Raw genomic sequence first — 26,521 nt, 5'->3', positions numbered from 1 at the left:
GACATTGCAGCCTTCTCATTGGCCCACAAGCAAGAAGGGAGGTTACTGATGAAAAGAAATCTAGAATATATATCAGTATATTCAAAATATTAGCGAATTCTCAAAGTGCCGATATTTGAGATTAATATTTGCGATTCGAATATTCGCGCCCAACACTATTATTTACTGATACAGAAACTACTATAAGGTTTTTCCAGTACAGTTTATCATTGGGTTGTATAGCCCAGTGCTTAAGATTCGTGCCTCTAATGCATAATGTTGAGAGTTAAAATCCCGGCAGATACATTTCAGAAATAGAGGTTAAATGTATATGTTTTTTAGTAATTGTAAAAAATGTATGGCACAAAATAAATGTGTAATTACTAAAATATAATTTTTTTTTTTTGTAATTACACATTTATTTCCTGCCATACATTTTTTATAATTACTAAAAAACCTATATATTTAATCTCTATTTCTGAAATGTATCTGCCGGGATTTGAACTCAACTTTTTGCATTAGAAGCAAGAATCTAAACCACTGGGCTATACAACCCAATGATACACTGAAATACAGGCTAAGATAGTATTAAATACACTGGGGTGCCTCCAAGCACTGACTCCATATCTGGACATATGCAGTGGAGTCAGAGCAGGGACTCCTACGCTGAACTAGAGTCCCAACACCTTCCCCTCTTCAGAGCAGGGGGGTGCCTGGTTTAATGCGCGGGTTCTCCCATTGACTTCCATTGTGCTCGGGTGCTCGGTAGAACACACAAGCATTGCGTAGTGTTCTACCCGAGCAAACGAGCACTTTGGTGCTCGATCAACACTACTCACTACATTCCAAAAGCCATGACTTTTTATCATTTTGCCGTTCACATAAGGTACAAATAATATTGTACTTTCTAATGGCAATATTTAATATTCCTAACATATATTGGGAAGCTGTAAAAATTTTATATTGTACACTTTAATATTGCGCTGAGAAGCGAGTTTAATTAGATCTAAGCATAGCATGGTGTATGTGCGATCCAGTTCTGTTTTTCTCCCCTTGATATATGCATGTTGAATCTTTCTTCTTTATTACTGGTATCAGCACTCCTCCCATTCAGCACAGGTGGTTTTAATTTCGCAGACGTCTGCATATAAGTGGTAATTGACTTGCAGCTCCTGATAGCAATGGAACTGTCTTGTCAGACAACTATTCACATGGTGCAGTACTGCGTGGTGGCTTTTGTTTTTGTGGCGCTGTGCTCATTGGTTGGTGGGACACAATGCCATGGGTGGCATATTCAGACAGCAGGGTTTCTGTTTTACTCCTGGGTCCTGTCGCCTACTAGGGCAGTGCTGGTTTGACACTGCATTGTGCTGTGCCTTTTTGTCAGAGTAGGTCCCACTCAAAGAGGCAACCTTGGCTTGGTGAGTGGGCTTATGCCTTTTGATCAAAATGTGCACTAATGCCTCTTGTACAGCATGCAGTAGAGGGGGCTGTACACTTTAATATTGAGCTGAGAAGCGAGTTTAATTAGATCTAAGCATAGCATTGTGGATGTGCGATACAGTTCTGTTTTTCTCGCCTTGATATATGTAAAAATTATTAATTTGGCAAAATTGGGAAAAATTGCAATTGTGCCATAGTCTTACAGGTATAGTTTTTACGACATTTACTGTGTGGCAATAATGACATTAACTTTATATTCTGCATGTCATTATGGTTACAACAATACCACCTTCATATAGTTTTTCTCATCTTTTAATTTTAATATTTAAAAAAATATGGCAAAAAAACCCTTGGTATTGCCATATTCTGACATCATAACTTTTTTTATATTTACATAAATGCAGCTATATGAGGGTTAATTTTTCCTGGGCGAGCTGTAATGTTTATTGGTACCATTCTGGGGTACATATAACTTTTTGATCACTTTTTGATCACTTTTTATTTTGGAAAGACTAATCAACCAAAAAATGGTGATTCAATCAATTTTGTAATTTATTGTAGCATTCACCATACACAGGATACTTTTATATTTTAATAGTTTGGACATCTTAGGTTGTCACTATACTAATGATGTGTATGTTTCATTTATTTTTTTTTGTAAAATAAGGAACATTTTTATTTTTACCTATTTTTTGTATCGTTTTTATCTTTAGCATCCCTAGCAGATTAGAAAGATGTGATGATTAGATCAATTATATCATAGATTGCAATATAGTATTACAGTTTATGGCAATACCGCTATGTTCCTCTGAAGCCCTGCCTGAGGCAGGGCTTAATAGAAACTTCATATTGGCAGGCCTAGGAGCCTTGAGCACAGGATGCCATAGTAACCAATATTTTTGCAGATAGAGTGGTTATTAGAGAGATTAAATGTCTGTAATGTTCCAATTAAGAATAAAAAACAGAAGTATCTACCTATGCTAAAATACAGAACTAAAATACAATACTAATTAAAAAAAAATGTTCAGCTTGTTTGCTATGTTTCTAATATTATTGTTATACTCACTTTGACTTTAACTCCTCCACTGCTTCTTCCATATTTCTTCTTTCTGACTCTAGCTGAGCTCTCTCACATGTCAGACTCTCAAGTTGTCTTCTGAGATTGCTGATAAAAGCTTCAAACAATGGTTCAATCTGGCACCTGGCTGTTTTTTTGTCTTGTAATAAAGACCATTTCGTTTCTAACATCTTATTTTGTTGTTCAAGAAACCTCACCTAAGATAAAAGGAGAGTGCTTGTTAACATTGTCTGATCTTCAGTGATTTTTTTAAACATCCCTCTCAATTCTCCCAGATTATGTACTGATGTTCCTCACCCTGTCAAAGCTCTTGCCGTTAATCCTAATATGAGTACTTTATTAGCACTTGTCTTGAATGTATGTGTATGCTGTTTTTTTTTTTTTTACTGGTATCTACATGAATGACAAATGACTTTCCCCATAGCAAAGATACTAATTAGGTTCTATTCTGGTTCTTCTTGAGGCCACGCCTCTCCTTATCACCTAGGATAAGACGTATTGCTTCCGTCATGTCATGATTTTAGTATAATTTCTCATGTCTAGATTGATAACATTACAGAAACTGTGAAGATCACAACCCTTTCCAGGTTCTCAACACCCATTAAAATTTTTACTTAAAATAAGTAGAATTTAGGAAGAGATTAGAAGGGTCTCTACACAAAACTGATGCAAAACTAAAATTGACATTATCCTTGAGAGTGAGCTCCCTTTGGGGTGCAGATGAATTTTTGCCCCAAAATATTGATACAGTAAGATTTTACTATAATTGGTATGTACCAGTTATAAATATAACGTGAAATTAATAATGTATATATTATTGTTTCAAATACGTTTCACCCACATAAATTTTAAATTTAACCCATTAATAATTTGGACTGACCTCAAATTATATGTGTATTTCTGTTCTGATTAGTTTAAAGATTATGGATTAATTATAAGACTTGTCTAAGTCTGGCCAGATTCTGGCTTTGGTCACGCTAGAGTCAGGCTTCCATTTATTTTAGAGCTATAATTATGATAATAATAATTGTGACAGATCCCATTGACTTCAACCCCAAACCTGACAGATATCATAAAACTCAAAAGTATTCATCAGTATCTGTTTCAAAATTGATCTGGCATACTTTCATGGCTCCATATTGGCACAAGTATCAATAGAACTTATTGTCAGAGAGATAACTTGAAGACCCAATGCAAAATCTGTCACCAGACCCCCTGATGTCTTCTTACAGGTTTTCGCTTTCCCCCCCCCTTGCCTTAGGTGGACACCCATATACAGTGAGGAGATAACAAATTCATACATTTTATTAACAAATTAATATATCCTTTTTTCTGTACAAAATACTATAATTTTCTACGGTGTACTTGTCTTCTTATATTTACTACAATACATGCCTGTGATCACACTGTATATTATAACAATGATTTGTTCCATATGTGTTTAAAATCTATATTTTATTAATTTGTACATGTTTTTCCCAGTTTATTGATGACCTGTCCTTAGAATGTTACTAATAAAAATAAAAAAAATCTGTTCTTTGAAGGTTTACACAGCACCGTACACTGTATAGTATGCCTGGTTACTGCAGTGCCGCACCCAATCAAGTAAAAGGGAGCAGCACTACAGTAACAGGTAGGATCACTACGCATCATATGGAGCTGTGCTGTGCTGTGCTGTTGTGGTTCCTTGTTCTGGCACACAGCAGCTCTTGCAAACAGCTGAAGATAGGTCATAAATATCTCAAAAAAATATATATAAAAAATTTCAATTTTAACTTACCTTGTCAATGAAAGAGGCAAACTTGTTATTAAGTCCTTTGATTTGATCCTTTTCATCAGTCCTCACTCTCTGGATATTTGGATCAATCTCTAGGTTCATTGGAGTCAGAAGACTTTGGTTTACAGTAACAGCAGTAATTCCTGTATTGCAGACAGATCCTCCAAAACCATGGCCTGATCCACCAAAGCTGAACCCATACCCATGTCCAAATCTTCCAACTGACATCTTATTTCCACCTGATACTATACCATACACACTTTTGCTGCCAAAATTTGTAGTGGCTTTATGGCCAATGGATATGTTTTTTGTAGTAAAAGAACTAAGGCTGTGCTTAGATGGTAAGCAAGCAGACGATGAACTAAAATTCTTGTGTCCAGACCCTGATCTGCTTTGGACAGAATGATGAGATTGATGAGACATGGTGCTTAGAGTTTGGTTGCTGGCTGAATTGTGCGTACAGAAAAGTTTTTTCTATCTACAAAGTAAAGGCATGATCTTTTTATACACTCGTAGAACTGGGTTTGGTCACTTTAATGTTTAACTAAGACCAGATAATTTTCTCTTATGAGCTTGGGGTTCTGAGATTGTTTCTCTGTAGTCCTCCTAGTTTAATAGAAGACATCAACACACCTAAAATATTAATGAAGATGAAAAGAAGACCTCATTATAAAATCTCTTTGAGCTTCCTTTCTAAAGAGCCAATTCTGAATACACTAAAAAGGACAATTTAAAGAACTGGTTTTAAACACTTAACAAGTTACTAAAAAAAGGATGCTCTTACTTGGAGATGTATATGAAAAACTACTCACCCCTGTAAAGATCAATGAAGACCAGAAACTTAGGTTAAAATGACAGATTGATCCATATCCTGATCTGGGATTCTATTGATAGGATAAAGTAGACCTGCCATTTGGCATAAATGACTTTCCAAGGATTTTTACAATGACTGAAAAAAATCCAACATGACTGGTCAAAAAAAAAAATATAGCATCTGTTGTGCTCGTTCTTGTCATTAAAAGGCACCAAGAGAAATCAGAAAATGTTCTAAATCTGTCATTCTAAAATATCTTGTATATGACCAGCTTAAATCTAAGTCACAGTCTCACATTGTACAGTAATTGTGAATAGAGATGAGCGACTTTATTGAAGATTCGATTCGGCTGATTCGCAGAATTTCACAAAAAATTTGCTTCGAGACGAATTACTTCGCCACGAAGTGCATTTTTTTTAAAGTAGCGGGTGCAATGACAGGGAGCTGCGATAGCACCGCTCCCGTCATTGTACCCCTCAGATTCTGCATTTATACATGATCGCGGCATCTGAGTGTACAGTGTACAATTAACATAAAAAAAAACATTACATCAAACTTACCGGGTCCATTTGCTCGCAACGGGCCGGCCGCCGCCATCTTGCTTGAAGATCTCAGCCGAAATCACGTGCGGCGTGAGATAACGTCGTCACGCTGGCTGGCGTTATGATGTAATCTCGTGCCGCACAGGATATCGGCCGGACGCGAGCAAATGGAGGTGATAAGTTTGAATTTCAGGATTAATCGATTCGCTGACACGAAGCACGAGGAAATTCGGTTTCTAGGCGAATTGAATAATTCCTGAAATTCGGATCAAATTCTACTTTGTGGGATTCGATTCGCTCATCTCTAATTGTGAATATGGAAGGGCTAGATGTGGATAACTAAACAAACATGAAAGAGGTGTACAGCAAGGTAAGACACAGTGGAAGCCCTCCCTCTGTACTTTATCAAAATAATCTACAATACAAACCATTTGTTTTTTAGACATTTTTTGTTAGTCAATACTATTTCCAATGGATCTGGCCCTGACTTGCGACCACAATTTAGTATGGCTAGTGCTACTTTTAAGGCTCAGATCTCAGGCCCATGGGAAACCTGAACAGGTCACCTAGATGCATTGATGGTCCAACAACAAACGTTGAAGCCAAATGCAAATGAGCTTGCAAGTGCCCAGGAGCAATGTCTATTGATGCAAGTGCCAGGGCCCCCAGACTGTCCTGCATACATTATGGCTGGGCCAGCATGCATTATACAATACTGACTGTTGGCAGTGCCACTGAGGAAGGGAGTGTGTACCCGCCAGCATGGGATTTCGGGCAGGAGTGTGTAACGGTCACGTACACACACAGGGGGGAGGATAGTGACCACTGCGCTCCACCCTAACCCCTGGCCCTGCCTACTTGCCTCACGAGTCCTGATGACAGGGGACAACTGGACAGCAGTCCCTAACTTAGTATACGTGCGGGAAGGACAGACAAGACAAATAACGGATAGTGAACGGACAGGGTCAAAACCAAGAGGACAACGCAGTACAGAGGGATAAGCAAAGAAAGGTCAGGAGAAGCTGGGGTCATAAATACCAGGAGAGTCGAGAAGTACCAAAGGAGTCCGCTAAGAATAGTCAGGTGGAAGCAAAGGTCAATATACCAGGAAGGATGCGCAGTACAGGAGGAGCAGGCAAAGGAAACAGGGAACAGGATCAGGTAAGTACACAGGTATCCAACAACTGCCAGGAACCTAAATTAACAGGCAACCTGTGGCCAGCAGGCTGCCTGCATTTATAGTGGGGAGTGAGGGTCATGTGACGTGGCCAGCGTCACATGACCGACAAACCGACCAGTCGAGCACCGAGTGATCAGCTCAGCGCTCAAGGCAGACCTAGGAGCAGGGAGCCTCCCAGCTAGCAAAGCCGCCCTGGGACTGAGGTCAAACACAGATCCTCGCCCCCGAAGCTAAGCAGCAGGTCTGCGGCTGATGGGAGACCGAGTGTGGCTTCGGTACCCCCCCTTTTACGAGGGGCCACCGGACCCAAGACTTCAGGCGATGGACCTTCAGGGTGTTCTAAATGAAATTTTCGAACAAGTCTAGGAGCATGAACCTCCCTGGCAGGTACCCAAGATCTCTCTTCAGGTCCATACCCCTTCCAGTGAATCAGGTACTGCAAGGAATTACGCACCTTCCTGACATCCACTATTTTAGACACCACATACTCGACAGCATCATTAACAAGAACCGGCAGAGGCGAGGCTTTCGATGGTACTACCGGTTCAAAATATTTTTTAAGTAGAGATTTATGGAACACTTTATGAATGTGGAATGACTCGGGCAGCTCCAACCTAAATGATACCGGGTTAATCACCTCCGTGATCTTATATGGTCCTCTTCAGAGGAGAGCCTATCCGCCTCAGGGTTAGAGGAGGAGACGGATGACCCAGAATGAAAATGGGGATGAAAACCATGGTTACAAAAGAAAGGTGAAACCCCAGCAGAAGAATTGACACGGTTATTCAAAGCAAATTCAGCCAATGGAAGAAATTTCACCCATAATTGCTTTTTGATCAGCAACATACAACCTCAAGAATTGTTCCACAGACTGATTAAGGCGTTCAGTCTGCCCATTACTCTCAGGGTGGTAGGCAGAGGAAAAAGACAATGAAATTTGACATTTTTGACAGAAGGCCCTCCAGAATTTGGACAAAAACTGCACACCCCTGTCAGAAACAATATTTTCCGGGATACCATGCAATCGAACAATTTCTTTCACAAAAATAGACGCCAGGGTTTTGGCATTCGGGAGTTTAGACAGGGGAATGAAATGAACCATCTTGCTAAACCTATCGACCACTACCCAAACTACATTCTTACCCTCCGCCGGCGGTAGGTCAGTTATAAAGTCCATCGAGATATGGGACCAGGCTCTACTGGGAATGTGTAGGGGTCGTAGGTTACCAGCAGGGCGAGTCCTAGGTGTCTTGGACCCGGCACAAACCTCACAGGCTGACACGTAGGACTTGACATCCCTAGTTAGAGTGGGCCACCAATAAGATCTAGAAACCAGATCCTTAGTGCCCTCAACACTCACCCTACAGCTGGAGACGAAATTGTACGGGAAAAAACAACTTATCTGTTGGGGTGGATACCGGTGCCAGATGTTGTTCAGACCTAATGCGAGCCAAGATATCCTGGGTTAGAGCTGCTATAAAGATTTTTGCTGGTAGGATGGATTCAGGTGGTACCTCAGTAGGTTGAAAAGCATGGAAGCTCCGAGATAATGCGTCCGCCTTCACATTTTTACTTCCCGGCCTGAACGTAATGGAAAAATCATAACGAGTAAAAAACAGAGCCCATCTGGCTTGACGGGGATTCAACCTCTTAGCTGACTCGAGAAACATAAGGTTTTCATGGTCAGTGACAACAGTTACACAATGTCTTGCCCCCTCCAGAAAATGCCTCCACTCCTCAAATGCCCATTTAATGGCCAGCAGCTCCCTATTCCCTATGTCGTAGTTTCTCTCCGTGGGAGAGAATTTCCTGGAGAAGAAGGCACATGGTCTCAGGTTAGTGAGGCTAGCAGGACCTTGTGAAAGGACTGCTCCTGCGCCGTCCTCAGACGCATCCACCTCCACAATAAAAGGTCTCTCTTGATCAGGCTGGATCAGAATGGGAGCGCTACTGAATGCCTTTTTTAATTTTTCAAATGAAGAAATGGCCTCAGTAGACCAATTCTCCAAATCCACCCCTTTCTTAGTAAGGTCGGTCAAAGGTTTAGCAATACGGAAAAATTCATAATAAATTTACGATAGTAATTGGCGAATCCTAAGAACCGTTGTAAGGCATTTAAGGATGAAGGTCTTACCCATTCCTTAATTGCTAGTACCTTACCAGAATCCATCTTGAAGGCGTGAGGAGTCAGAACAGTCAGAACATGCCCTAGAAACAGAATCTCCTGTACACCAAAGACACATTTCTCTTGCTTAGCTCCAAATTACAGTGTGTCCCGACGTGTTTCCCCTATATACAATAAATCGGTTCATCAGGGGACCATTTCTGTAGGGTGCCACTTAGATGGAAGAAGCCAGTGGATGTACTGACCTGCAGCAAGGAAATGATTATCTGCTGCAGGTTTAAATATCCTTCACTGTTCAAAGCCGCGATCGGCGTGTATCCTGGGCAGTTGCACATGTGCCCGCAATGTGCGCGCATCTGTGCCTATTACGTATGCGGCCGCACAGGGGTTAGGGATACGTACTCCTGGCAGGTGGCGTCAAATCACAGTACTGTGCATGCGGTGACCTAAGGAGTCTCCTTCTCTTGGGTAAAGCTCAGGTCCCCTTCGGGCTGCAACGGCACTGGAGCAATTAAACACATATGGAGTGCGCACGCATCAGCCAAAACAGCAGAAGGCACCTAAGAAGCATTGTGCCCACTTCAAATGAGCCTCAGGATAGCTCAGATAATTACCTATATAGTGCCAATCACCCTCAGTGTCACACTAAATTGCAAAGTTAATCAGAAATACTTATTTTATATAAATGTGACCTAATGTTTAATGTATAGACCAAAAACAAAGAGAAACGATGGGGGCGCCAACAAACTCAAATATTTTATTTTTTATCATTGAAATTACTTTTAACGTTGAAATAGTGTTTATAGCAACTACAGTATTCCTATTGGTATTTTTTGTGTGCCTTCAGTGATTATTTGAGTTTATTGGCACTCCCATGGTGGCTTGTTTCTCTTTGTTTTTAGTCTATACATTTTATTGAGTAGTTGGTCTACTCATTGAGCAATCACCGGCAGCCTTCCACTCTACCCACTACCCATATCACCTTTTCCTCCTCCCCCCCTATACCCCCCTCTGGCGCTCTGCCTGTTATTCCAAGATTAATTTTGGATATATCTCCAAAAGATTCTTCTGACTAACACTCTTTCTTTATTTTATTTTTCTCATATCTAATGTATAATGACATTAGTGTTCAATTTAGAGCAAACATAAATAAATTATACCCCGATAGAATAGAGAGAAAAGAAGGGTGTGAAAGGGATAATACATATGAATAAAGGGCAGGATGACATTTACATATTGTTCATATGCCTAGCCAACTAAAAACACTGTCTCAGATGTGGATCAAAAATTAGAGATGGGTTACAGGAGATTACTGCTACAAAAGTCAGGGGTCTCCAAACAGATAAAGCCCATGCTCATTATTTCAAAACTGTGGTGTTATACCAATCTTGATCAAATACACCGCTTTCTACTGGCCAATTTTTTGTTCTGGTGGCTATATAGTGAAACCTGCTCAAGGTATGATTGAGGAGATTTAGAATTACTTATCAAAGAAAACTAATAAATGACAGTGTTTCATTTAAAGGGAACCTGTCATCCACTTTATGCTGACCTCACTGAGGGCAGCATAAAATGGTGACAGAAATGCTGATGTCAGCGGTGTGTCACTCATGAGCTAAATGTAAGTGGTTGTCGAGAACCAGCATCATAATCATTACAGCACAGGCCTTGAGAAGAGTCAAATCTACCTGAGAAGAGTCCTGGTTATTCATAATCTCCTGCTCTCTAACCGATTTGCTGATTGGCAGTTCTCTCCTAGAGAGAAAGGGAGAAATCTAGGTAAAAGACTTTCACTCATCAGCAGGTGGGCAGGGATATCAGGAATTCATTAATAACCTGTCACGGCTGTGTCATGGTCTGGTGGTAGTGGACCGTGACACTTTAGCCGTGCAAGCTTGTTGCTGTTGGCAACGTGTAGTTTTTAGCATGTTTACACACTTCCCCTTTAAGGTTGTTATCCCTTCCCATTCTGGTGGGTATGGGGTTAAAGTGTGAGCAAGGTGGAGCTGGGTGTGGGCTCTTATAGTATTTGGGCTTGGAGCCTGAGGTTAGTGGGACTTCAGATTCTTATGGAGATGGAGTTATGCTGCCATCCCAGACCTTAAACATGCTAAAAACTACACGTTGCCACCGGCAACAAGCAAGCACGGCTAAAGTGTCATGGTCCACTACCACCAGACCATGACACAGCCGTGACATAACCATGACTCTTCTCAGGTGGCCGTGACTCTTTTCCAGGCCTAGTCTGCAAGGATTGTGATGTTGGTTCTCGGAAACCTCTTACTTTTAACTTATAAATGACAGGCCGCTGAAATAAACTCACCTGTCTCTACTTTATGCTGCCATTAGTATGGGCAGCATAATGTTGATGACAGCTTCCCTTTAAGCCCTGTGGATTAACAGATTTCAATCTGAAAATCCCCTCGGTCCAAGTGCCCTGTTTCTTAGGGGGTAGGGCAGGGTACTTGGCTTGAAAGAAGACCTTGTGGTATGTATAGGTGCAAAGGAGGTATAGCATGCCCATTTGTGCATGCCACAAAGAGTTTCTCAAGTGTCATTACTAGAGTTGAGCGGTTCATACCGAACTTTAGGTTTTTCGGCACCCGGACCCGAACCCGAACATTTATGTAAAAGTTCGGGTTCGGTGTTCGGCGATTTCTATGGCACTTTTTGAAAGGCTGCAAAGCAGCCAATCAACAAGCGTCATGCTACTTGCCCAAAGAGCCATCACAGCCATGCCTACTATTGGCATGGATGTGATTGGCCAACTGCAGCATGTGACCCAGCCTCTATATAAGCTGGAGTCACGTAGCGCCGCCCGTCACTCTGCTCGGATTAGTGTAGGGATAGGCTGCAGCTGCTGTGAGGGGGAGATCAGGGAGGAATCTTATGAAGAACTGCTTCTTTACTCAGCGATCTACAGCAAATGTGCTTTGTTGGTGCAGTGCACAATTGTTTTAAGCCTGCCCTGAGCCAACTACTACTGAAAACGAACTTTTTTTCCTTCAGATAGTCAATACATAATCGGCAGCCATTTTATGCAATGATAGTGGACCAGCACAGGATATCTGCATGTCTGCAAGTCCAGAAATACTGCTTTGAGACACTGGGGTTAAAAAAAAACCTCTGTTTCATATAGTGCACATCTAGGATTATCGCTGCATAAGTGACTGTTCAATTTAGGCCAGAAATACGGCTTTCTCATACTAGGGCATACTGGGGTGAAAAAATAAACTGTTTCATATAGTGCACATCTAGGATTATCGCTGCATAAGTGATTGTTACATTTAGGCCAGAAATACGGCTTTAATATACTGGGGCATACTGGGGTGGAAAAAAACCTCTGTTTCATATAGTGCACATCTGTAATTATAGGTGCATAAGTGAGTGTCACATTTAGGCCAGAAATACGGCATTCTCATACTGGGGCATACTGGGGTGAAAAAAAAAAACTCGGTTTCATATAGTGCACATCTGTGATTATAGGTGCATAAGTGAGTGTTACATTTAGGGCAGAAATACAGCTTTGGCATACTGGGGCATACTGGGTGAAAAAAAAAACTCTGTTTCATATAGTGCACATCTAGGATTATCGCTGCATAAGTGACTGTTCAATTTAGGTCAGAAATACGGCTTTCTCATACTGGGCCATACTGGGGTGAAAAATTAACTGTTTCATATAGTGCACATCTAGGATTATAGATGCATAAGTGAGTGTTACATTTAGGCCAATAATACGGCATTCTCATACTGGGGCATACTGGGGTGAAAAAACAACAACTCTGTTTCATATAGTGCACATCTGTGATTATAGGTGCATAAGTGAGTGTTACATTTAGGCCAGAAATACGGCTTTGGCATACTGGGGCATACTGGGTGAAAAAAAAAAAACCAACAACTCTGTTTCATATAGTGCACATCTAGGATTATAGGTGCATAAGGGACTGTTCATTTTAGGCCAGAAATACGGCTTTCTCATACCGGGGTGGAAAAAACACTGGGCCAGATTTATCATTACTCTGACAGCTCACTCCACTTTAACATATGGCTAAAGTCAGTTTTAGCCAAGTCAGATTTATGATCGGCCCTTTAAGACTGTAATAAATGTGGTTTGACGGTAGCAGTTTATCCGTCAGTAAGCAGCTTTACAAAAGTCGCACGTCTTTACGAAAAAGTCGCACGTTTTTATGAAAAAGTCGCATGTTCTATTAAAAAGTCTCATAAGATAAGCATGGTCCTCACTGGAGTGAAATTGCGACTTTTTTGCGACTTTTTTGCGACTTTTTAAATAGTCCCAATAGTAAATCTGTCTAGAGATTCATTTACATAAGAAAACACGCCCACTTTCAGAAAACTGGCGAGCATAGTGCAGAGCAGAAAAAAGTCGCAAATTTGTGCGCAGTTTTAGCGTTTGAGACTTTTTTGGGACTTTTTCACTCCATTATTCTGACCTGAGCTAATGATAAATCTGGCCGACTGTGTTTTATATAGGAGAAAAAAGGCAAAGTAGGGAGGCTCAACACTAAAGATGAACGGATAGCGGTGGGTTCACTGCTGATTGGGTCACTCACCCAATTAAGAAAGTGAAATGTATAGCAAAGAAAAGCAGGCGACACCACCTTCTGGAATAAGCGTGGAACAATGGAAATACTCTTTAGAATATTTATTCTGAGATATCACACATAAAAAATGGCCAATATTATAAAATAAAATACAATAAAACATTCAATTACAATAATACACTGGATAAAAATACAATTAAATCAATAAGGATGTGGTCTCCTGAAATAATGTCTCATGAGATAAGTTGCGGCAGAGAGCTGTAAAAATCGACCTGTAGGTGTTTGCCAAATGGGACTGTCTCTGTGAGACTCTTACCGCTCAGTAGTCCCGATGTTATTAGTATATGGTTAACTTCCACGGAGCGGTGGAGAAGTGTCGTCACCAGAACCCTGGATTCTCAACGCTGAATGATGAACAAGCGCGCAGCTTGCAGTAAGTAGTCACACAACGGTGCAGGATACAAACACCGGAGCGCAGGACGCTGAATGCTGAATGTTCAGCTCGGAGGGCGTGCTCTCGATCAGATGATCCCCACTAAGATGACGGATATCTGGAATGTTCAGTTGAAATGCTTTATTCCGCTGCTGTGCCGGTACTTTGAGTTCAGGGATATCACATATGAGTTTCGTTCCCCTCTCTGTCTCGTAGGCGCCGCTCTATCAGTAGAAGAGCCGGCGCTCGATGGTTAATGCAGGCTCCTTTTTTTTTTTTTTTTTTTTTTTTTTTTCTGCGCTGGACTTGATTTGTAGATGAGGGTGTGATACTCCTCAGAGAAATCCTTTTGGAGTGCGCCTAAGGTCTGCAGTGAGACACAGTAGATCGGGGTGTCTATGATACTTTAGCACGGAAAGTCAATGTCCATCAGGGGGGATCCTAGCACCAAACGCGTTTCGGGGTCTGTTATCACCCCTTCCTCAGGAGCCTGCATTAACCATCGAGCGCCGGCTCTTCTACTGATAGAGCGGCGCCGACGAGACAGAGAGGGGAACGAAACTCATATGTGATATCCCTGAACTCAAAGTACCGGCACAGCAGCGGAATAAAGCATTTCAACTGAACATTCCAGATATCCGTCATCTTAGTGGGGATCATCTGATCGAGAGCACGCCCTCCGAGCTGAACATTCAACATTCAGCGTCCTGCGCTCCGGTGTTTGTATCCTGCACCGTTGTGTGACTACTTACTGCAAGCTGCGCGCTTGTTCATCATTCAGCGTTGAGAATCCAGGGTTCTGGTGACGACACTTCTCCACCGCTCCGTGGAAGTTAACCATATACTAATAACATCGGGACTACTGAGCGGTAAGAGTCTCACAGAGACAGTCCCATTTGGCAAACTGCCGGTACTTTGAGTTCAGGGATATCACATATGAGTTTCGTTCCCCTCTCTGTCTCGTAGGCGCCGCTCTATCAGTAGAAGAGCCGGCGCTCGATGGTTAATGCAGGCTCCTGAGGAAGGGGTGATAACAGACCCCGAAACGCGTTTGGTGCTAGGATCCCCCCTGATGGACATTGACTTTCCGTGCTAAAGTATCATAGATACCCGGATCTACTGTGTCTCACTGCAGACCTTAGGCGCACTCCAAAAGGATTTCTCTGAGGAGTATCACACCCTCATCTACAAATCAAGTCCAGCGCAGAAAAAAAAAAAAAAAAAAAAAAAAAGGAGCCTGCATTAACCATCGAGCGCCGGCTCTTCTACTGATAGAGCGGCGCCTACGAGACAGAGAGGGGAACGAAACTCATATGTGATATCCCTGAACTCAAAGTACCGGCACAGCAGCGGAATAAAGCATTTCAACTGAACATTCCAGATATCCGTCATCTTAGTGGGGATCATCTGATCGAGAGCACGCCCTCCGAGCTGAACATTCAGCATTCAGCGTCCTGCGCTCCGGTGTTTGTATCCTGCACCGTTGTGTGACTACTTACTGCAAGCTGCGCGCTTGTTCATCATTCAGCGTTGAGAATCCAGGGTTCTGGTGACGACACTTCTCCACCGCTCCGTGGAAGTTAACCATATACTAATAACATCGGGACTACTGAGCGGTAAGAGTCTCACAGAGACAGTCCCATTTGGCAAACACCTACAGGTGGATTTTTACAGCTCTCTGCCGCAACTTATCTCATGAGACATTATTTCAGGAGACCACATCCTTATTGATTTAATTGTATTTTTATCCAGTGTATTATTGTAATTGAATGTTTTATTGTATTTTATTTTATAATATTGGCCATTTTTTATGTGTGATATCTCAGAATAAATATTCTAAAGAGTATTTCCATTGTTCCACGCTTATTCCAGAAGGTGGTGTCGCCTGCTTTTCTTTGCTATACATGTGTTTTATATACTGCACATCTGGGATTATAGGTGCATAAGTTACTGTGAAATTTAGGCCACAAATACGTCTTTTGCTTACTGGGGTAAAAAAAAAACTTATATACTGCACATCTGGGATTAGAGGTGCATAAGTTACTGTGAAATTTAGGCTACAAATACCGCTGTCATATAGAGTTTTAAAAAAAGAACATTGAGTGAAATACCCTACTTCAGGGTTTTTATTGGCGGATAGTTATTTTTAACAGACTCAACCACTTTTTACTTTGCTTGGTGAACGCTAACCATGAGGCAAACATCTAATAAGGAAAGCGGTCATGGTCGTGGTGGTCACGGGCATACTGGGTGAAAAAAAAAACACTGTTTCATATAGTGCACATCTGTGATTATAGTTGCATAAGTGAGTGTCACATTTAGGCCAGAAATACAGCTTTGGCATACTGGGGCATACTGGGTGAAAAAAACAACTCTGTTTCATATAGTGCACATCTGTGATTATAGGTGCATAAGTAAGTGTTACATTTAGGCCGGAAATACGGCTTTGGCATACTGGGGCATACTGGATGAAAAAAATAACTCTGTTTCATATAGTGCACATCTAGGATTATCGCTGCGTAAGTGACTGTTCAATTTAGGCCAGAAATACAGCTTTCTCATACTGGGGCATACTGGGGGAATAAAAAACTCTGTTTCTTATAGTGCACATCTGTGATTATAGGTGCCTAAGTGAGTGTCACATTTAGGCCAGAAATACAGCTTTGGCATACTGGGGCATACTGGGTGAAAAAAAAAACTCTGTTTCATATAGTGCACATCTGTGATTATAGGTGCATAAGTGAGTGTCACATTTAGGCCAGAAATACAGTTTTGGCATACTGGGTGAAAAAAAAACTCTGTTTCATATAGTGCACATCGTGGTGGTTTTGTTGGTGGAGCCTCTGGTGCAGGGAGAGGACGTGGTCGTTCTGCCACAGCTACACGTCCTACTGAACCTACTACCTCAGGTCCCAGTAGCCGCCAGAATCTACAGCAATATTTGGTCGGGCCTAATGCCGTTCTAAGGATGGTAAGGCCTGAGCAAGTACAGGCGCTAGTCGATTGGGTGGCCGACAGTGGATCCAGCATGTTCACATTATCTCCCACCCAGTCTGCAGAAAGCGCACAAGTGGCGCCTGAAACCCATGCCCATCAGTCTGTCACATCACCCCCGTGCATATCGGGGAACCTGTCTGAGCCTCAAGTCATGCAGAAGTCTCTTATGCTGTTTGAAGACTCTGCTGGCAGGGTTTCCCAAGGGCATCCACCTAGCCCTTCCCCAGGGGTGGAAGACATAGAATGCACTGATGCACAACCACTTATGTTTCCTGATCAGGACATGGGAATACCACCTCAGCATATCTCTGATGATGACGAAACACAGGTGCCAACTGCTGCGTCTTTCTGCAGTGTGCAGACCGAAAAGGAGGTCAGGGAGGAAGACTGGGTGAAAGATGATGCAGGGGACGATGAGGTCCTAGACTCCACATGGAATGAAGGTTGTGCCACTGACTTTCAGAGTTCGGAGGAAGAGGCAGTGGTGAGATCGAGCCAACAGCGTAGCAAAAGAGGGAGCTGGGTGCAAAAGCAGAGCAGCCGTCGCCAAAACAGTTCGCCTGCTACTGGCCGCCGCCACAAGAGACCGAGCACACCAAAGGCAGCTTCAAGGAGTACCCTGGCATGGCACTTCTTCACACCCGAGTGGTTTGCACGCTGTGCCATCAGAGCCTGAAGCAAAACATTAACGTTCTGAACCTTAGCACAACCTGCATGACCAGGCATCTACATGCGAGACACGGGCTGCAGTGGAGTAAGCACCTTCAAAACCAAGAAAGGGCTCAGGACCCTCCTGCTCCCTCTTCTGATGCTGCCTTGGCCTCTTTCTCCGCCTCTGGAGGAACATTGGTACCTGCTGCCCAGCAAACAGAGGATATGCCACCAACACCACCACGTCCGTCACCAAGCATTTCCACCATGTCACACGGAAGCGTTCAGCTCTCCATCTCACAAACCTTGGAGAGAAAGCGTAAATTCCCACCTAGCCACCCTTGATCCCTGGCCCTGAATGCCAGCATTTCTAAACTGCTGGCCTTTGAAATGTTTTCATTCAGGCTGGTGGAGACTGACAGATTCAAACAGCTCATGTCACTTGCTGTCCCACAGTACGTCGTTCCCAGCCGCCACTACTTCTCCAGGAGAGCCGTGCCCTCCCTGCACAACCAAGTATCGGATAAAATCAAGTGTGCACTGCGCAACGCCATCTGTGGCAAGGACCACCTAACCACAGATACGTGGACCAGTAAGCACGGCCAGGGACGCTATATCTCCCAAACTGCACACTGGGTAAGTGTAGTGGCGGCTGGGCCCCAGGCAGAGAGCTGTTTGCCTCCTGTTGCCTCCTCTTCCTACTCGGCTTCCTCCTCCTCTTCTACCACCTCCTCATCCAGTCAGTCACAGACCTTCACCACCAACTTCAGCACAGCCAAGGGTAAACGTCAGCAGGCCGTTCTGAAACTGATGTGTTTGGGGGAAAGGCCCACACCGCGCAGGAGTTGTGGCGGGGTAAAGAACAACAGACCGACGAGTGGTTGCTGCCAGTGAGCCTCAAGCCCGGCCTGGTGGTGTGCGATAATGGGCGAAATCTCGTTGCAGCTCTGGGACTAGCCGGTTTGACGCACATCCCTTGTCCCTTGCCGCTCAGCTGTCTGCTCTACAGCATAACTTCGGCCTTCCCGCTCACCGCCTCATATGCGACATGCTCACCAGGTGGAACTCCACCTTGCACATGCTGGAGAGACTGTGCGAGCAGCAGCAGGCCATAGTGGAGTTTCAGCTGCAGCACGCATCGGTGAGTCGCATTGCGGCACAGCACCACTTCACCACCAATGACTGGGCCTCCATGCGAGACCTGTGTGCCCCTTTGTGCTGTTTCGAGTACTCCACCAATATGGCCAGTGGCGATGACGCCGTTATCAGCGTTACAATACCACCTCTATGTCTCCTTGAGAAAACACTTAGGGCGATGATGGAGGAGGATGTGGCCCAGGACGAGGAGGAAGAGGGGTCATTTTTAGCACTTTCAGGCCAGTCTTTTAGAAGTGGCTCAGAGGGAGTTTTTTTGCAACAGCAGAGGCCAGGTACAAATTTGGCCATCCAGGGCCCACTACTGGAGGATGATGAGGAGGAGGATGATGATGAGGAGGAGGAGGATGAGGATGAAGCATGTTCAAAGTGGGGTGGCACCCAACGCAGCTCCGGCCCATCACTGGTGCGTGGCTGGGGGGATACGGAGGACGCAGACGATACGCCTCCCACAGAGGACAGCTTGTCCTTACCTCTGGGTAGCCTGGCACACATGAGCGACTACATGCTGCAGTGCCTGCGCAACGACAGCAGAATTGCCCACATTTTAACGTGTGCTGACTACTGGGTGGCCACCTTGATGGATCCCCGTTACAAAGACAATGTGACGTCCCTAATTCCCTCACTGGAGCGTGATCGGAAGATGCGCGACTACAGGCGCACGCTGGTAGAAGCGCTCCTGAGAGCATTCCCGACTGACGCCGGGGGACAAGTGGAAGCACAAGGCGAAGGCAGGGGAGGAGGAAGAGGTCGCCAATGCAGCTGTGTCAGCGCCAGCACCTCAGAAGGCAGGGTTAGCATGGCCGACATGTGGAAAAGCTTTGTCACCTCGCCGCAACAACCCGCCCCAACTGCTGATATGGAGCGTGTTAGCAGGAGGCAGTATTTGTACAACATGGTGGAACAGAACCTGTGCACACGCCTACACGTACTGACTGATGGTTCTGCCCTATTCAACTTCTGGGTCTCCAAATTGTCCACATGGCCAGAGCTTGCCCTGTATGCCTTGGAGGTGCTGGCCTGCCCTGCAGCCAGTGTACTCTCTGAACGTGTATTTAGCATGGCAGGAGGCGTCATTACAGACAGCTAACTTGGACAAGCTCGCGTTCATTAAAAACACTTGTCTGTACCTTGGGCAGAATAGACAGTTCTAACAGCCTCAACCATCCATCCTTGTACTCAAGTGCACTTATTCCTTATTTTTTTTTTTATATGTCCCAATATTTTGGGGGATACCCCTATGTAAAAATGCAAAATAACACACATCTGTGTTGGCTACCTATTCCTCCTTCGCCGCCGCTTCCACCTAGACCACCACGTGTGCCTACACGGCCACATCCACCCATTCACCGCCTCCTCAACCTCTTCCTCCTACATCATTCCTAATTTTTATTTTTTTAAGGTCTTTTATGTTTTTTTAATTCATTTCCCTATCCACATTTGTTTGCAGAGCATTTGCCATGCTCTCAAGCACATTTTGCTGCCTTTTGCAGCCCTCTAGCTCTTTCCAGGGCTATTTTAGAGCCATTTTAGTGGCCAAAAGTTCGGGTCCCCATTGACTTCAATGGGGTTCGGGTTCAAGTTCAGGTCAAGTTCGGGTCCCGAACCCGAACTTTTTTTTCAAGTTCGGCCGAACCTGCCGAACCAGAACATCCAGGTGTCCGCTCAACTCTAGTCATTACCTAAAAGGTATATGAGATCCATGCAAAAGTATGGGAGGTGTATCTGTGCACATGCTCATGCCCTCTCCAGTACGTGGGTTAAACCGTGAAAGAACTGCGGAGATGAATAGGATGTCACCTAGGTGATATCAAACATAAAAGAGATACCCCCATCTCTGGACACGTACATGAAATACATGCTGGTAACCGGAGATCTCTGAAGTTCTGTGCAATAGAAATGGTCTGTCCATCTCTAAGGGGTGGAGATCTAGAGAAAATGGTCCTTCAGAAAGAGACCGAGTGGATTTTCAGATTGACATCTGTTAATCCACAGGGCTTAAATGAAAGACTGTAATTTATTAGTTTTCTTTGATAAGTAATTCTAAGTCTCATACCTTGAGCAGATTTCACTATATAGCCACCAGAATAAAAAATAGGCCAGTAGAAAGCGGTGTATTTGATCAAGATTGGTCTAACACCACAATTTTAAAATAATGAGCATGGGCTTTATCTGTTTGGAGACCCCTGACTTTTGTAGCAGTAATCTCCTGTAACCCATCTCTAATTTTTGATCCATATCTGAGCCAGTGTTTTTAGTTGGCTAGGCATATGGACAATATGTAAATGTCATCCTGGCTTTTATTCATATGTATTATCCCTTTCACACCCTTCTTTTCTCTCTATTCTATTGGGGTATCTTTTTTTTGGCTCTAAATTGAGCACTAATGTCATTATACATTAGGTCATATTAATATAAAAGAAGTATATCTAATTAACTTTGCAATTTAGTGTGACACTGAGGGTGATTGACACTATATAGGTAATTATCGGAGCTATCCTGAGGCCCATTGAGGTGGACACGATGCTTCTTAGGTGCCTTCTGCTGTTTTGGCTGATGTGTGCGCACTTCATATGTGTTTAATTTTTCCAGTGCCTTTGCAGCCCGAAGGGGCGCTGAGCTTTACCGAAGAGAAGGAGACTCCTTAGGTCAGCGCATGCACAGTACTGTGATTTGACGCCACCTGCCAGGAGTACGTATTCCTAGCCCCTATGCGTAATAGGCACAGATGCGTGCACATTGCAGGCGCATGCGCAACTGACTAGGATACACGCCGATCACAGCATTGGACAGTGAAGGATATTTAAACCTGCAGAAGATAATCATTTCCTTGCTGCAGGTCAGTACATCCACTGGTTTTCACCATGCACCCTACAGAAATGGTCCCCTGATGAACCGATTTATTGTATATAGGGGAAATGCGTTGAGACGCACTGTAATTTGGAGACATCACGCTATATGGGGAAATTGTCTTATTATACATAGGTAGCATCATATATGGGAGTTTTGGGTAGGGATTTTCAGTAGAGGGAACAGCCAACGATAAGTGGGACCGCCCCTTTTGGGGCGATTACTCCACTTTTAGGCAGGGACAGTATAGATCAACAGGGATAGCATCCCCTTGCCTACAAGCGGATTTGCTCCAGTCGTTTCCCATATCCCCCTGGATGGTTCAAAGATCCATTGAATAGCGCTGCAGCATCTGGCATTCAAATACCTCCACAGAGTGATCTCGTGAACAAAATCCTGCAACTATTGAGGTCCAAAGTACTGTGAGTAACTACACCTGTGGTAATAACTGATGCCTACAATAGTATACTCCTATATTGTGATAATTTTCTCCTTTGCAACATTTCTATTACATATATATTTATTGTTTTAGATGTGGGAATATTTTTAGTCATCATTAATAAAAGTGACGTTTTAAGGGTAAATAGTTTGTTCAGTGACACTCCTCCATATACCTACCCAGTTTTGATATAATTGTTATTCCATTGAGTTTTAAACAAGCTTCCCTTTACTGGTTCTGGCCAATTTGAAGGGTAGGTTTGCCAACCACCCCCTTTCATTCTTTCACAGACCCTTTATCAGGATAGGCCATCAATAGCTGATTGGTGGGGGTCTAACATCCTGCCATTCTGCCAATCTACTCGGGGTAACTCTTGTTCAGGAAGTTGGAGCCAGAACTACATAACTCTCTATTGTGTAGGGAATGGATTTGGTAACTGCAGTGCTTCTCGCATTGTAGTCAACTACACAATAGGCAGAGCTGTGTAGTCCCAGTGCCCGAAGCTATAACTAAATATGTGATCAGCAGGGTTTCAGACCCCCACTAATCAGATATTTATACCCTAAGGATAAGCCATAGATATCAAAATCCTGAACAACCACTTTAAGGACCCTTTTTGTGCATCAATAGCATTGTATATTTTTGTTGCAACCAGGGGACGTCCTACTGAGCCTATGATTTTTTCTCTAAAAACCTGTTGCAAAACTTCTACAGTTTAAAAATGTACAAATAAGCATAGTTTCAGTATTACTGGCATATAACATATTTTTCCATTTATGAGACCATCTAGGTTTTAGAAGAGGAAAATCAGAAAAATATATTTTTCATCAGAACTCAGATCAGACCCCAATCTTCTTCAGACCTCAGAACAGACCCCAAATCTTCATCAGACTCCCCAATCAGACCCTCAAACATTACCAGACTTCCGATTAGATGCCCAATCTGTCCCCCCAATCTGTATCAGACTCCCAAACTTTATCAGACCCAATTTATTTGACTTCAAATCACAATCCCCAATCAGACCTCCAATCTGTATTAGACCTCAGATCAGAACCCCACAATCAGAGCCCCAATCCTCATCAGATCTCAAACCACACATAATGTAAATTAATTTACATCTTCTGTTCTAAACGGGGAAGCTACTCTGCAGATCTAGTGGGCTCTTCCGGCACTCAACACTTCCTGGTCTTCTGCCGCCCCTGCACTGCACTGCACTGCACTGCACTGCGACCTGACACTATACACAGGATGCAGTGCAGTATGGTGTCCAGAAAAAGACCAGGGAGTGGTGAGTACAACCAGAACTAGCAGCACTACACTCACTGCTACCTGCAACTAATGCATACTAATGAGTGCTTCCATAATGAAAGCACTCATTAGTATTCACTTTATTGACACACAGCCATTTTTCCACCACTTTTTGGGAAATAAATAGGGCATCTTGTAAAGCAGAAAAAAGCTGCATTTTGGTCACTGACTGTGTCTAATTGTGCATTATTATACCAAAAATGTTATTTAAAAAATTCGAATTAGCACAGACTAGGGTACCTAACTTGATGTATTTGTCTGTGTAACAGTTGCCGTATATTGTAATAGTGGACTTTGTTGGTGCAAGCTGAAAAGCCGTGTCAGACCTACTGCAAGCTCATGTGGTGGGAGTGGTCCCATGTGGTCATTTGTATCCAGAATGTAGTATTATGGTGCGATTATTGCATTGGACTCAGTCCAAGTACAATTTTTTTTCTAAAAAAAAAAGATTTCATTTTTTTCCCAAAAAATCCATGTATCAGAGTCATGTGCCCAACCCTTTATGTACCTTGTATTCTACTAAGCCAATTGAGAATTTCTTCATAAATGTGTGTATATATATATATATATATATATATATATATATATATATAAAAAGAAAAAACAGTGGCAGCACCGTCCCTGATGCAAGCTGGTGGGTGCAACAGCCCAATACGGATTACAGGGAGTGCAGAATTATTAGGCAAATGAGTATTTTGACCACATCATCCTCTTTATGCATGTTGTCTTACTCCAAGCTGTATAGGCTCGAAAGCCTACTACCAATTAAGCATATTAGGTGATGTGCATCTCTGTAATGAGAAGGGGTGTGGTCTAATGACATCAACACCCTATATTAGGTGTGCATAATTATTAGGCAACTTCCTTTCCTTTGGCAAAATGGGTCAAAAGAAGGACTTGACAGGCTCAGAAAAGTCAAAAATAGTGAGATATCTTGCAGAGGGATGCAGCACTCTTAAAATTGCAAAGCTTCTGAAGCGTGATCATCGAACAATCAAGCGTTTCATTCAAAATAGTCAACAGGGTCGCAAGAAGCGTGTGGAAAAACCAAGGCGCAAAATAACTGCCCATGAACTGAGAAAAGTCAAGCGTGCAGCTGCCAAGATGCCACTTGCCACCAGTTTGGCCATATTTCAGAGCTGCAACATCACTGGAGTGCCCAAAAGCACAAATACTCAGAGACATGGCCAAGGTAAGAAAGGCTGAAAGACGACCACCACTGAACAAGACACACAAGCTGAAACGTCAAGACTGGGCCAAGAAATATCTCAAGACTGATTTTTCTAAGGTTTTATGGACTGATAAAATGAGAGTGAGTCTTGATGGGTCAGATGGATGGGCCCGTGGTTGGATTGGTAAAGGGCAGAGAGCTCCAGTCCGACTCAGACGCCAGCAAAGTGGAGGTGGAGTACTGGTTTGGGCTGGTATCATCAAAGATGAGCTTGTGGGGCCTTTTCGGGTTGAGGATGGAGTCAAGCTCAACTCCCAGTCCTACTGCCAGTTTCTGGAAGACACCTTCTTCAAGCAGTGGTACAGGAAGAAGTCTGCATCCTTCAAGAAAAACATGATTTTCATGCAGGACAATGCTCCATCACACGCGTCCAAGTACTCCACATCGTGGCTGGCAAGAAAGGGTATAAAAGAAGAAAATCTAATGACATGGCCTCCTTGTTCACCTGATCTGAACCCCATTGAGAACCTGTGGTCCATCATCAAATGTGAGATTTACAAGGAGGGAAAACAGTACACCTCTCTGAACAGTGTCTGGGAGGCTGTGGTTGCTGCTGCACGCAATGTTGATGGTGAACAGATCAAAACACTGACAGAATCCATGGATGGCAGGCTTTTGAGTGTCCTTGCAAAGAAAGGTGGCTATATTGGGAACTGATTTGTTTTTGTTTTGTTTTTGAATGTCAGAAATGTATATTTGTGAATGTTGAGATGTTATAATGGTTTCACTGGTAAAAATAAATAATTGAAATGGGTATATATTTGTTTTTTGTTAAGTTGCCTAATAATTATGCACAGTAATAGTCACCTGCACACACAGATATCCCCCTAAAATAGCTAAAACTAAAAACAAACTAAAAACTACTTCCAAAAATATTCAGCTTTGATATTAATGAGTTTTTTGGGTTCATTGAGAACATGGTTGTTGTTCAATAATAAAATTAATCCTCAAAAATACAACTTGCCTAATAATTCTGCACTCCCTGTAAAGCCAATCCACAAATACAAAATGGAAAAGATGGGCATCACTCCAAAAAGTAAAAAATACAAAATCTTTATTTACCCCAGTGGGAAATGCGACGTTTAGGCTCTAGACAGGAGCCTTCCTCAAGCCAGGCTTGAGGAAGGCTCCTGTCTAGAGCCGAAACGTCGCATTTCCCACTGGGGTAAATAAAGATTTTGTATTTTTTACTTTTTGGAGTGCTGCCCATCTTTTCCATTTTATATATATATATATATATATATATATATATATATATATATATATATACTGAAAAGGGGAAATGCTGGTGGCACTGGAAAAAACAGATGCTAGCGGGTGCTAGGTCCAGGGATATAGCTGCTTACCCCGTGAAGATAAAGACGAAAAGCGGACAGCACTCCAGATAAAAAGCAATTGATGTTTATTCACCCATGTGGAAGGCAACGTTTCAGCTCATACAAGAGCCTTTCTCAAGCTTGAGAAAGGCTCTTGTATGAGCTGAAACGTTGCCTTCCACATGGGTGAATAAACATCAATTGCTTTTTATCTGGAGTGTTGTCCGCTTTTCGTCTTTATATATATACTGTATATATATATATAGTTGTATGAACTCCAAAATGTTACCAGTCATCTCATCCTGCAGAAAATAAGATCCTACCTAAGACAATCGCCAGAAAAATAAAAAATAAATGTCTCTCAGAACATGGCAACACAAAAACAAGATTTTATGCTATTCAAAAATGCTTTCACTGTGTAAAATACATCTATTCTTACTGTAATATGAAAAAATTGCAGGATAAATAAAATACAGAATGTTGTGTGATATTTCACCCCCTGCAGTGTTCTAAGAGTTTATCCTGTTGTTAAATGGCTGATTTTTAATGGCTTACATTGTTAATATAATGGATGTTCACACTGCATATAGTAGACTGACATCTAGTGGCCCAGTGGTTCATTGCGGTATATTTTTATCAGG

At 42.8% G+C, this 26,521-nt stretch overlaps 1 protein-coding gene across 1 annotated transcript in view; it reads right to left on the bottom strand.

The window, feature by feature from the left end:
* Window positions 1–4,700, bottom strand: part of LOC120993959 (keratin, type II cytoskeletal cochleal-like) — a 29,938-nt gene extending 25,238 nt beyond the window's left edge. Inside the window, exons 1-2 of the mRNA XM_040422420.1 lie at window positions 4,281–4,700; window positions 2,489–2,697 (exon numbers count right to left, since the gene is read on the bottom strand). Coding sequence (XP_040278354.1) covers window positions 2,489–2,697; window positions 4,281–4,700 — 629 coding nt within the window. The remainder of the gene's footprint in view (window positions 1–2,488; window positions 2,698–4,280) is intronic.
* Window positions 4,701–26,521: the final 21,821 nt, after the last annotated feature.

The sequence above is a fragment of the Bufo bufo genome, chromosome 3, assembly GCF_905171765.1.
Source record: "Bufo bufo chromosome 3, aBufBuf1.1, whole genome shotgun sequence".
Taxonomy (NCBI): domain Eukaryota; kingdom Metazoa; phylum Chordata; class Amphibia; order Anura; family Bufonidae; genus Bufo; species Bufo bufo.
Note: the sequence above shows the minus strand (reverse complement) of the source record. Positions and strands in the feature narration are given on the sequence as shown.